This window comes from Pinus tabuliformis, chromosome 3_2, assembly GCF_031772625.1.
Source record: "Pinus tabuliformis cultivar Carrire ecotype Pingquan chromosome 3_2, CPIR1, whole genome shotgun sequence".
NCBI lineage: Eukaryota > Viridiplantae > Streptophyta > Pinopsida > Pinales > Pinaceae > Pinus > Pinus tabuliformis.
The window spans coordinates 62,686,464-62,699,440 of NC_142302.1; the positions used below are offsets into that span (position 1 = coordinate 62,686,464).

At 40.3% G+C, this 12,977-nt stretch overlaps 1 protein-coding gene across 1 annotated transcript; it reads left to right on the forward strand.

Moving 5' to 3' along the window:
- The first annotated feature begins 5,947 nt into the window (after window positions 1-5,947).
- On the forward strand, window positions 5,948-11,480 carry LOC149179847 (uncharacterized). Its single transcript, XM_089413667.1, has 2 exons — window positions 5,948-6,577; window positions 7,314-11,480. Exons 1-2 carry the CDS (start codon window positions 5,948-5,950, stop codon window positions 11,478-11,480), a joined length of 4,797 nt encoding a protein of 1,598 aa, XP_089269793.1.
- The last annotated feature ends 1,497 nt before the right edge of the window (window positions 11,481-12,977 follow it).

Genomic DNA, 12,977 nt, shown 5'->3' on the forward strand with positions numbered 1-12,977 from the left:
TACAGATAAAATCTGGAAGGTCACTAAAAGAGCCCTGGTAATAGCAAAATGAGAAAAGGTTGGTACATTGTATTTATGCAATGGTATTTCTCATTATGTTAATGCTTTAATCTCTATAGGAGAAGATACGACATTGTGGCATCATAGGCTCGGACACATGAGTGAGAAGGGGATGTAGATTCTTCACTCAAGAACTTTGTTGCTAGGTTTGAAGCATGTTGATTTGGAATTATGTGAGAATTGTGTTTATGGAAAACGAAAGAGAGTCAGATTCCTCAGAGTTGAGAAAGAAAAGAAAAGCGAAAAATTAGAGCTTGTGCATACAAATGTATGGGTACCTGCTCAGGTATCATCCCTCGGTGGCTCTCATTATTATGTTACTTTTATTGATAATGCAACCCGAAAAACCTAGATTTATTGTAATCGGAATAAATATGATGTCTTTGATACTTTCAAGAAATGGAAAGCTTTGGTTGAAAATGGGACATGAAAAAGGTTGAAGTGTCTCAGATCAAACAATGGAGGTGAATATTGCAGCAAAGAGTTTGATAGGTACTTTTCAGAGAATGGAATTCACAGAGAGAAGATAGCTCCAGGAACACCACAAGAAAATAGTGTGTCAGAAAGGATGAACAAGACAATCATGGAGCATGCAAGGTGCATGAGATTGCATGCAGGATTTCCTTTACAATTTTGGGCAGATGTTGTAGATACTGTTGTTTATCTAATAAACAAAGAGCCTTCAAGTTCCTTGGATGGTGGTATTCCAGAGGATGCATGGACAGGTAAAAAGGTAAACTACTCATTTTTAACGACTTTTGGTTGTGAAGCCCTTGTCCACATTAATAAAGAAATTAGAACAAAGCTGGAGGCAAAGTCAAAGAAATGTACCTTTATTTGATATGGTGTTAATGATTTTGGTTATCGCTTTTATGATTACGAAAAACACAAAATCATTAGGAGTAGAGATGTCATATTCAATGATTTTTTTTAATAAGAATTAGATGCAAGAAAAGAAACATGAAAAGAAAACAGAGAATACACAGTGTGCTTGATGAGATCACAGAAAAAGTGAAGGTGCCTGAAAATCATAATGACCAACAACCATAACAACAACAACAACAAGCACCTCAAACACCTGAAAGTGGTATTATAAGATCTACCAGGATAAATAGACCCCCTAAATTATACCCTCTTTCATTATATTATGTATTGTTGACTGATTCTGGTGAACCAGAATGTTATGAAGAAGCAATGCAGGTAGAAACCAAGAAGAAGTGGGATCAAGCCATGAAAGAAGAGATGGACTCCTTAGTACATAACCAGAATTGGGACTTAGTCAGGTTGCTTGCAGATAAAACAACTTTGCTGAATAAATGGGTTTACAGATTGAAGGAAGAAGATGGAGGTAGAAAAAGGTATAAAGCTAGACTTGTGGTGAAGGGGTTTGAACATAAAAAGGGTATAGAATTTGATGAGATATTTTCTTTTGTTGTTAAAATTACTTCAATCAGCTATTTTAAGTCTAGTAGCAGCTAAAGATTTGCATCTTGAGCAGTTAGATATAAAGACAACCTTTCTCCATGCGTATTTGGAGGAAGAAATATATATGTAGCAGCCACAAGGATATGAGGTAAAAGGGAAGGAGAAACTAGTGTGCAGGTTGAAGAAGAGCTTGTATGGCTTAAAACAGGCTCCAAGGCAGTGGTATCTAATATTTGGCAGGTTAATGTTTGAACAAGGTTATATTAGATGTCACTCTAATCATTGTGTTTATCTCAAAAGGCAAAATGATGGCATCTATATTATATTTTTATTGTATGTAGATGACATGCTTGTTGCAAGTTCTAACATGCAAGAAATAAATGTGCTCAAAAGAAAATTTACAAACTCATTTTCAATGAAGGATTTGGGTGCTGCAAAACAAATCCTTGGTATGAGAATAACTAGAGACAAGAAGAATCACAAATTAATATTGTCTCAGAGTGAGTACATACAAAAGGTGTTGAAAATATTTGATATGCAGAGTGCAAAACCAGTTAGTATACCTTTGGCTAGCCATTTCAAACTAAGTAAGGAGGTGTGTCCGAAGACTCAGGAAGAAATGGCTTATATGTCTAAAGTTCCATATGCATCAACAATTGGAAGCCTAATGTATGCAATGGTCTGCACAAGGCCTAATATTTCACATGTAGTGGGAGTTGTAAGAAGGTACATGAACAATATAGGAAAAAGAACATTGGATGGCGATGAAGTGGATTCTCAGGTATTTGAGAGGTACCGCAAATCAAGCATTATGCTTTGGTGGTTCAAACATTGCTCTAAAGGGATATGTTGATGCAAATATGGCGAGTGATAGATATAACAAGAGGAGCACCACAGGGTATGTGTTTACTGTAGGTGGAACAACTGTCAGTTGGGTTTCAAAACTGCAAAGTGTTGTTGCACTCTCAATGATGGAAGCAGAGTATGTTGCTGCTACAGAGGTTAGTAAATAAATGATTTGGTTAAAAATGTTTCTGGATGAATTGGGTAAGAAGCAGGAGTTGGGTAGGTTATACAGTGACAACTAGAGTGCCATACATCTTGCAAAGAACTCTGGATTTCATTCCAAGATTAAACATATACAACTCAAGTACCATTTCATACGGTCAGTGTTGGAAGATGGACAGTTGAAGCTGGAAAAGATACACACTAGCTAGAATCTTGGAGATATGTTAACAAAAGTTGTAACCAGGGAGAAACTGGGATTCTGCTTAGTTTCAATTGGTCTTCAAGTATGATGATGAAGATGAGAAACAACCAGGTCCAAAGTGGAGTCATTATCCAACAAATGAAGCAACGATGCAGTTTCTATAATCAATCTCCAAGTGGAATATTGTTGGGTGTGGAGCCTGATCATCTTCTTTATTTAAAGGTATTTCCGCATTGGACCCCAGTTCGTAATGGGGTGGAAACACCGCCCGTTTTTGTGCGCCACCATGGGGTGCGACGACAATTCTTTAGACCCCCCCGACAGCAGATCGGGGACAATGCCCTCGAAGCCAAAAAAGATGTAAAATTTCCTTGTAAAATGTTGTAATTTTGTAGTACGCAATCTGGGCCATTCATTAGGCGGAAATATGACGGTAGAAGTTATGTTTAATTTAGGGTTTTTTGTCCTAGAAGGCAACCCCTCGCTATATATGAGGGAATTGTATTGTGTCTATGGTGGTGTGTATTCTGAGCGAGAAAGAGAGAGGAGATTGTGTGATAGCGAAGAGGGAATTACAACGGATTTGATGTAGGTTGTATCTCTTCATTTTGTTGGATAATATAAAAAGAAGGACTGGTTGTTTCTCTGTGGACGTAGCCCAAATTGGGTGAACACCATATATCTGCGTCTCTCTTGTTTTATGCGTTTTCTGTGTTTATATTTTTGCAATATTTTATGTGTTCCATTGCTCTGTAATATATAATTTTCTAACAATACATGAATGATTCATCACATCAAATTTTGGTTTAGAAATTTGAAAGCTAAATAAATTTCACACAATCGTCAACACTTCAAAGGAAGAAACCTAGAAACTCCTCTGGTCACAAATCAAAATCCTAAGTAAAGAGTAAAAAATGCACCTTAGTGGAAAAATACTTTGGAGATGTTCTAAGGCAATAAATGAGAAAATATAACGATAAGTCAGGGAATATAGGTGATAAGCCAGTGAATATAGGTGAGCTTTATGGTAAAAACCTTGTGTTTACATGAGGCAAATTTATGTTTATATTTAGCAAAGGATATGAATTGGAAAATGTAATTTATAATGGATTATAATTGTTTATATATTAGCTTAGATTTATTTTAATTTCGGAATTGAGAGGGATTAAATCTATTTTTGTTTTAAAATAGGTTTATATCTCAAGAGATTTGATCTTTCTAGGGGTTTGGTAGATCCGAAATTAAGATGAATCTAGACTAAACCTAGATTGGTTTAATTTCCCCTTTAAATAGGGTATATTCCACATGAATACCATAGGTTAATACCATGAGTGCTCATAAACTTGGAGCTCAAAAACCACCAGTGACCAAGTCAAGTTTACCTTAACTACCCAACAAAAATTACTAAAGATAACAATATTAAGGTAGAATTTTTATTTTTATTATTTTAGTTTGAAGTTATTTTTATTTTTACATTATGTTATTTTATTTTATTTATTTTTATTTTGATCGAGTCAAAATATTTACAGGATATTATAACATCTCTATCATACTTCGCTTGAGAGTACCTCTCAATGCAACAAATGCTATGCGGAACATTGCTTCCTAAGGGGGAGGAGCGATCTGAATGGAAAGTGGCATCAACCCATGATACTAACTCAAGAAAGCCATAAATAACATGCCTCACTTTGTAAAAGGATGGAGACTTTAACACAATAGAGTTGTAACAATTTCTCTTATCTAAAAAAGAGTTTCTTTCTTTTAAGTATTATGTGTTTTCTCTTCCATGCTTAGACGTTCAAATCTTTTTGATATTCTTTTACAAAAACATGTTTAACCTAAGTAACATCCTCGAAAAAAGAGGATGGGTTTCCAAAGAAAATGCATTACACAAAAATTTAAAAAGTTTAAAATGGATTTTTTTAACTTTTTAGAATTATCTTTTACTCTAAACAATGTTTTCTATTTTAAATATCAGAAGAAACTTCCTCAAATTAGAGAAAGAAAATAAGTGAAATTTTGACTCATGGCTAGTTGGAGATAAAATGATAGGAGCAAATCTCACATCACACGAAACAAAGAGCTTGCATACTTTCTTTAAGAATTTGTTATTCTATTTTAAAGATCAAGAGAAACTTCCTCTTTAATTAAAGAAAGAAAAGAAGTGAAATTTGACTCATGGCTAGTTGAGATAAAATGATAGGAGAAACTCTCACATCACATGAAACAAAAATCTTTCATACTTTCTTTAAGAATCTATTCATAAATTTAAAGATGCTAACTTGGGGGTTGAATCGATTGATAGAATTTAGTACTCTTTTGACCTCCGCCCTTCCCATTGCGATTCTCGACTAGTTAGAAATTAGAATACGAAGAAGTGACAAAATATGCCCCCCTGTAATAGCACATAAGTAGATAAATTTTTTTGTTTGTTTAGGTTTGCAAACATTCTAGCCGAAAACAATGTTGCATAATACAGACTATAGTAGAAGAACAATGCACACATATATAAAGTTTTTATCCTTTGATTCAAATTTGGAACCTAAAAGATGGCTCTTTGGCACAACTAGATGACTTGCTGATCTTCGTTCAGATTATTCATGATAACCTGCCTCTTAAGTGCATTATAATTATATGTTGAAATCTCAACCTTTGAAAATGTCAAAAAAAAAGTGTGGCCTAATACCATGCAATAAGTGATCGGGATTGTATTAATGTGGAGACATACGTGCAAAACCCCCACAGTAAGTGTGGATGAGGACAGGTGCAAGGTTGCCTGAGTTCAATGGCCTAAAAATGCCCCTAAATGAATGAAAGCATATCCGAAGGACAATTGTAAGTCATTATAAGTAGCATTTTTGAAAAGAAAGATGCTAACAGGGCCTTGGTTGACTATTAAAGTTGATGAAGTATTGAGCCATCCACCAAAGTTTATTCTTGTTTTGTTCTTCCCCACTTGAATGGCATTAATCTCAAAAGATATGAAGCCAACCAGGTACAAGTCTTGGGATGATTTTGATGGAATAGCTACCTTTCAAACCTTACACTGAAAGAAATCCATACTTTGGGGTTCAAAATTTGACATTGGGGCATGTTTCTCAAAGCACTATTCTATGTCATTGTTAATTAACAACAATGATAGAGGATCGCAGCTGGAGAACGCGGGAGCGCTGAAGACCTTCTGAGAGCAGCTGCAACACCGCTGCCTCGGCCTGGGCCGCGAGGCCTGCCTTCCGGGGCCTGGCTTCAGCCATGGCCCATATAGATCCTTCTCTTGGGGACGCAGAGAAAGCTTTTTCTGACCTGGTAAAGTCTCTGCCCCCTGCCCGACCGAAACCAGCAACTTCAAAATTCGTCAAGAAACTGGATATTCTCCAAGAAGTTCAGCTACCTCCATCTCTTCCTCGAATGGCAGCTCTATCATTAGCAGAAAAAGGGCTCATAGGGCAGTTTACAGGCTTATGGCCTTCACCAAAGACAGTCCAGCGATGGGTGGAAAGGAATTGGTCCGACAAAATACAAGGAAAGATCTCGATTCGCTTCTGTGGCAAAGGCTACTATACCTTTCATTTTGAAACCAAGGCAGACAAGGATTTGATATTCAGGAACGGGCCCTATTTTATGGACTCTCGAGGGTTATATCTGAACAAGTGGACCCCTGACTTCGACCCTGAGCTAGATATTCCTAATGCGGTTCCGGTTTGGGTCCGTCTTCCTCATCTGCCCTTGCATTGTTGGGGAGACGAATCGGTCAAAGCAATTGGGAATGCAGTAGGTAAATACATTGACAGAAGCGAGCCCAAAGATAACATGCAAGCCTGTGCAAGGATTTGCGTAGAAGTGGACCTCGGAAAAGGCCTGCCAGAAGCCATCAAGCTGAAGGTGGATGACTGGAGCTACATACAGCAGCTGGACTACGAGCAAATACCCTTTAAATGCAAGGTATGTCACGAATACGGTCACTTTGCTAATAGATGCACTAAAGTAACTAATCTGGAATCTGAAGACCAAGGAGGACAATGGGAAACTGTGAAAAAAAAGAAAGCAGCACCTCAGTCAAAACAAGATCCATCTTCTGAACATCCGGGCTCCTCCTCCCCCCGCCCCACCTCTCCTCCTCTCAATCCTCCTGGACCTTCCCAAGAACCCTCCTTCCCCTCATCCTCCAACCCTTTCCTTATTTTATCCTCTGATGATCCTCAGACTGATCAGCCCTCTCTGGAACTGACCGATCCTCCCTTGATTTCCTCGACCCCCTCTCAGCCCTTCACCGACCCCCCCCTCCCAGAACCACCAGAAGTTCTTCAAAAGACATTGGCGCCTCCAGTGACATCCACAAGAAGCCGGGACCAGGAAGAAAGTCAGCCAAACAGCATCGGGAAGAAAGCACGCAAAAGGATATAGCTCTAGGGATCCAAACCCCTATGGACTCTTTCATTACAGGATCCCAAGAAAAAGAAACAGTAGGAAAAGACCATGAGAGGCGAGCACCTCCTCGCTCGAATGCCTCATGATGAAGCTTTTATCTTGGAACAGTAGGGGTATGGGGCACCCCTCTAAATCAGCTGCCCTACGAGATCTTCTTCAAACAGAAAGACCTGAAATTGTTCTGATTCAGGAAACCAAACAAAGTCAGAGCGAAATGCAAAAAATTGTAGATGCCCAAAAAAACTTCTCAGGGGCCAGTAGCAACTCCAGAGGAGCTTCTGGAGGTATTACAACCATGTGGAACAATCAGTGCTGGGACTGTAAGTCTTCCGTCCTCAATCAAAACTGGGTAAGGACTAATCTTAGTAACAAGGAAGAGAGCTGTGACCTCATCATTTATAATGTTTATATCCCCAATCATTATCGGGAAAAGGAACAGTGCTGGAAGGAACTGAAGGAAGATATAGACAACGAGCAGAATACAAATGTCATTCTAGCTGGAGACTTCAATTTAGTCCTCCATGCGAATGAGAAAAGAGGGGGCAATTTCACCCCCGACTCCTTCAGAAGACAGATGGAAGTGATAATGTCCGAACATGAACTGATGGATATCATCCCAAAAAACAGAAAATACACCTGGAATAACAGAAGGTTGGGGCCAGGCAATATCATGGAAAGATTGGACAGAATTTTGGTTAATGTCTCCCTCCTTTCCTCCTTTGCTGCAGGCCACACAAAAATTCTCAGTGCCACAGCTTCAGACCACTTTCCCATTCTCTTAACGCTGGACTCCCATTCTCAATTGGGACCAATTCCGTTCAGGTACAATCCTTTGTGGAGAGACAACGCTGAGGCCGAAGCTATCATAGAAGCAACATGGAAGCATCATGTAGAAGGCTCCCCAAGCCATATATGGGAAACAAAAATCAGAAATACAAGGAAAGCTCTCAAGGACTGGGCAAAAGGCAGCTATCAAGAGCCAGAAAAAATTAGGAAAAAAATACAGCAGGACTTGGAGGAAATCCAAAAACAAATAGAAGATCAAGGATTCACCCACCAGCTGAAAAGCAAAGAATGGGAAGCTCAAGGGCAGCTAATGCAAATCAAGAGAGCGGAAGAAATTAAGTGGAGAATTAAATCGAGACAACTATGGCTGAAAGAAGGTGACAAAAACACGGCTTACTTCCATAAGCAAGCCACTGCCAGAAAAACAAGAAACAATGTAAACACTATAATGGATAGTCAAGGCAGCCAGCATAACAACCAAGAATCCATCAAAATAGCTGCCTCCCTTCACTACAAAAGCCTCCTCACGGAAAATCAAGGAGAAGCTGACTATTCGGCGCTTTTACAGCATCTACCGGAAGGAATCTCTTCAGCGGAGAATGACAGTCTAAATCGAGAAATAACAGAGGAGGAAATCAGAAAAGCTATCTGGACCCTGCAACCGGACAAGTCTCCAGGTCCAGATGGGTTCCCAATCAATTTTTACAGGGATCATTGGCACTTGATTAAAAAAGACCTTGCAAAGATGATGAGGGGAATTCAAAGAAAAGGGAAAATGGGGGGCTTCACAAACTCAACATTCCTTGCCCTCATTCCCAAGGAAAACCGCCCCACTTCCTTCTCCAGGTTTCGACCAATTTCATTGTGTAACTCCTCTTATAAGATCTTCACAAAAATTATAGCTACTAGGCTCCAACCCCTTCTTCCTTCCCTTATATCCGAAAATCAAGGAGGTTTCATGTCAAACAGGCAAATTCATGACACCATCACCTTGGTTCAAGAAGCCATTCATTCCAGCACATCAAGGCAAGAGAAAGGTTTTGTTCTTAAGCTCGACTTAGCCAATGCCTTTGATCGAGTAAGACACTCCTTCTTGTTTGCTGTCTTGAGGAAAATGGGGTTCAATTGTGCCTTCATTAGCACCATTGCTGCTTGTATCTCAGGTCCCTGGATTTCGCCTCTCATAAATGGGCGCCCTTGTGAAGCATTTCAATCCTCAAGAGGGTTAAGGCAAGGTTGCCCTCTTTCCCCTTATCTTTTTATTATTATGGCTGAGTCATTCAGCAGTACTCTAGATCACAATAGAAGAGCTGGCCTCATCTCTGGTATCAAATTCGGAAACGGAGTTAAGAACATCAATCACTCCCAATTTGCTGATGACACTCTGCTCATCGGAGGAGCTTCCACTACTATCGCAAGGCGCTTCAAGACCCTTCTCGACCAATTCATGGAGTACTCAGGGGGAGAGGTCAACTTTCAAAAAAGCTGCATCTATGGATGGAATATCTCCAATCAAACTGCTCACAGCATAGCTAACATTTTTGGAGTTGCCTACAAAGCAAACTGGGATCACTTCACCTATCTTGGGATGCCGGTCACCCTGGGTTCTTTAAAAGCCGCTACCTGGAATGAAATAATAGACAAAGTCAAAAGGAAGATTCAGCAATGGGGAACTCAATGGCTTAATCCAGCAGGCAGATTAATTCTGCTCAAATCAGGTATATCCTCCTTACCTCTATATCGATTTACTCTTTACCAAGCTCCTGCCACATTTTATCACAAGCTGGAAACTGCCCTCCGCAATTTCTTATGGCAAGGAGGGAAAAAAGAAAAAAATAGATTCAATTTGGTCAGTTGGAAAAGCGTAATCCAATCTCAGGATAGAGGTGGTCTGGGAATTAGAGCACCTAAAATCCTAAATCTAGCATTTGGGATCAAAATGGCCTGGAGGTTAATTAATGAGCCAAAAGCTTGGTGGAAACAGGTCATAGAAAGCAAATACCTTACCGGCAAAAGGCAAAGACTTCTTGAAATTGACATTCCCAGCAGAGACTCCACTAAGATTTGGCATCTCTGCAAGAAAGCAATTCCCATCCTCAAGCAAAACATCTCAAAGATCCCTGGGGGAGGGGACAGCATCAATTATGCTACTGACAAGATAATGGGTCTTCAACCTCTAAACACAATTGAAGAAGCCATCCCTTACATTCTCCATCTCAATAGTAAAGGCATTCAGAGGCTTGATCAAATATCAAAATGGGATGCAGATACAGGAGCCTGGATTAGTTGGGAATTTCCAGTCATCCCTTCAAATCTAGAACCAAGCTTCAAAGTCCTTCAAAAAAATCTCCAGAATAGAGCACCCATTAAAAAAGGAGCAGCAGATGGATTTCGATGGGATCCCACGGGCTCAAGCTACACCATCAAGTCTGGCTATCAATATATCTGCAACAGTATCTATCAGACTCCTATTTGGAACCAATGGAGAACAATCTGGAAATCCGAGGCCATTCCCAAAGTTAAATTTTTCATATGGCTGTTGTTAAAAGGCAAAGTCCTCACTTCTGAAAATTTAAGAAAGAGAGGGATCAATGGACCTTCAATTTGCCCCAACTGCTGCTCAGCAGAGGAAACCATCCATCATCTGTTCCTTGATTGTCCCTTCGCGAAGAGATGCTGGATCAACTTGTCCAACTTGGGCAATATAAATTGGCAACCCCAACAGAACATTGCAGAGGCAATTCAAGAATGGAGAAGGAACTGCCCATGGAAAGACAAGAGGAGCAAGATTGTCAAAAGAATTTGGGCTATCATACCTCACAATCTTCTATGGAAAATTTGGCTCACAAGAAATAAAAAAATCTTCCGAAACAAAGAGAGCAATGTCCGGATGACATGCAACAAAGCTCACATCTTGGCGCAAGAGACAATTGCAGCAAAATACACAGGAAAAATTAAAGCAGCAGATTACTCAGTGGAAGAGAGATCAGTTATCAGGCACATTATAGATCAACCAGGTCATCAGCAGGATACCCAGAGAACAGATAGACAGCATCAGGATCAGATTAGGGAGTGGGAAATTAGACTCCCAACCCAGGACTATAAGATGTGGATCCAGAGCAACAATTGTCCAATTTTATACTTCGATGGTGCTTCAAAGTCCAACCCAGGACCAGCAGGAGCGGGAGGAGTAATATTAAATAAATCAGGGGAAGAAATCTGCAGTTATGAATGGAGCCTGGGGAAAAAAACAAACAACATTGCAGAGGCCTTAGCTCTCTATCAAGGTCTGTTGCAATTAAAAAATCTGGGTATTAGAAAAGCTTTAGTTTTTGGAGACTCTTCTATAATAATTCGCCTCATGAATCGTAACCAGAGATCTCCGAACAGCAGCCTCCAGCAACATATTAGACGTATTAAACTCCTCCTCCAATTTTTTGAAAACATCAAACTTTATCATATCCTTCGCACGCTCAACATGGAAGCAGATAAGCATGCGAATAACGCAGTGGGAAAGCAGGAAGGTGCGTTGAGGCACAACAAAAGAGATACCTTCCAACCCCTGCCATGACTCAGGAAAATCCTGACTTTGCCCAGATTCGCAGGTCCATCAAGTGTGCGAAGGGCATGGCTTCTACAGCATCAGGACAATTTGCAGAGAGCATGAAATGCACAAGCAGTCAAATCCAAGCATCGATCCAAAGAATAATCTACCATCCAAGGAAAACAAATCAATACAGTGCTGGCCTGAAGATCGAAAACACTGCAACTGGAGATTGCATAATAGATTTCGAAAAATATCTCATCACTTCCGAGGGTCCGGTTCCAGCTAGGCATTCAGTCTATCGTTGGATTCACTCTATAAATATGGGCAGAAGCAAACCAAGAATTGTCACTCAAGGTTATGCGAAAGAGCAGCTACATCGGCCTAACGCAGGAGCTCTTGTTCAGAATCTCAGAAGAAACCAGTCTCTGGTATTGTTTCATTTTGCTTTGTTTATTTCCACTTTAACTTCTGTTGTGGTGTTTTTCAGGAACCGTCTCTGCAGGGTGGCTCGTTTAGCTGTTCCACCATCCCTGCTCTCTTCGCTCTCCCCTCATCGCCTCTGCCAGCCGCTCTCAATATCCTCCTCTCGCCCCTGCAGCAAGCTTCCCCCAGCTCCCGCCTCCCTCTTCTCCACCGTTCCCTTCTCTTATTCTCCCCTCTGCCCCATCTGCCCCTATAGTCTTCTGGTTCTTTCTGGCTTGCGCGCCTATTCCCCGCCCAATCTACCTTCTAACCTTGTCGCTCAGGAAGTGGGAATTATTACCTTCTCTGACAGCGTCTCCAATCTCCGTCTCCAAGACAGCAATTTCAACATCATTCTAATCTCTCCCGCCTTCTGGACTTTTTTCCCTTATTATATCTTCCTTTCTATGGCGCGCAGTGAGGATTGTTTACACTGTGCTGACCTTCAAGCTGAGCTTGAAGAAATAAGGACTCAGCAGTCACTGATAGAGGAAAAGCAGGGTCTGCTAGCTGCAAGATTAGAAGAGCACGACAGGCGCCTTGATGAGCACAGTAGGAGACTTTATGAACAGGACCGCATCAATACCGAGAAGTATAAAGCAGAAATCCAGCTCTTCATGCATAGGGTGTCCTCCCTCCAAGAGCAATTTGAGCAGCTCTCAAACCGCTGTGGCCATGTCGAGGAATCGCTCTCCACTCTGAAATTCTGGCTGGAAAAGCACACCATCGCCACCAGCTCCTCCAGTGCAAATCATGGAGCCAAAGATGAGAAGCCAGAAGAATCAACAACAAGACACATACAACACATAATGATTGACTGAATGAATTTCAAATGTATTTTTCTGTTATCTTCCTTTATTAGAATCTATACTAGCGCTACCTCTAGCAGTAGTAGGAAAAAAAGTAATCTAAGGATCAAGGGGGCAGCCTCATTTTGTAAACCCCTTGCCTCCTCTCAGTCTGCGCAATCTATGTACAAGAGGATTCTACATCCTCGTTTTTTTTCAGAATATAATATATAGCAACCGACCATTTCAAAAAAAAAAAAAATTAACAACA

Excerpts from the sequence above, each read along its gene's own strand:
- LOC149179847 (XM_089413667.1), top strand. The coding sequence starts at position 5,948 with ATGGCCCATATAGATCCTTCTCTTGGGGACGCAGAGAAAGCTTTTTCT. Across the intron at positions 6,578-7,313 it reads CAGAAGCCATCAAGCTGAAG|GAAACCAAACAAAGTCAGAG; the intron begins GTGGATGACTGG and ends GTTCTGATTCAG.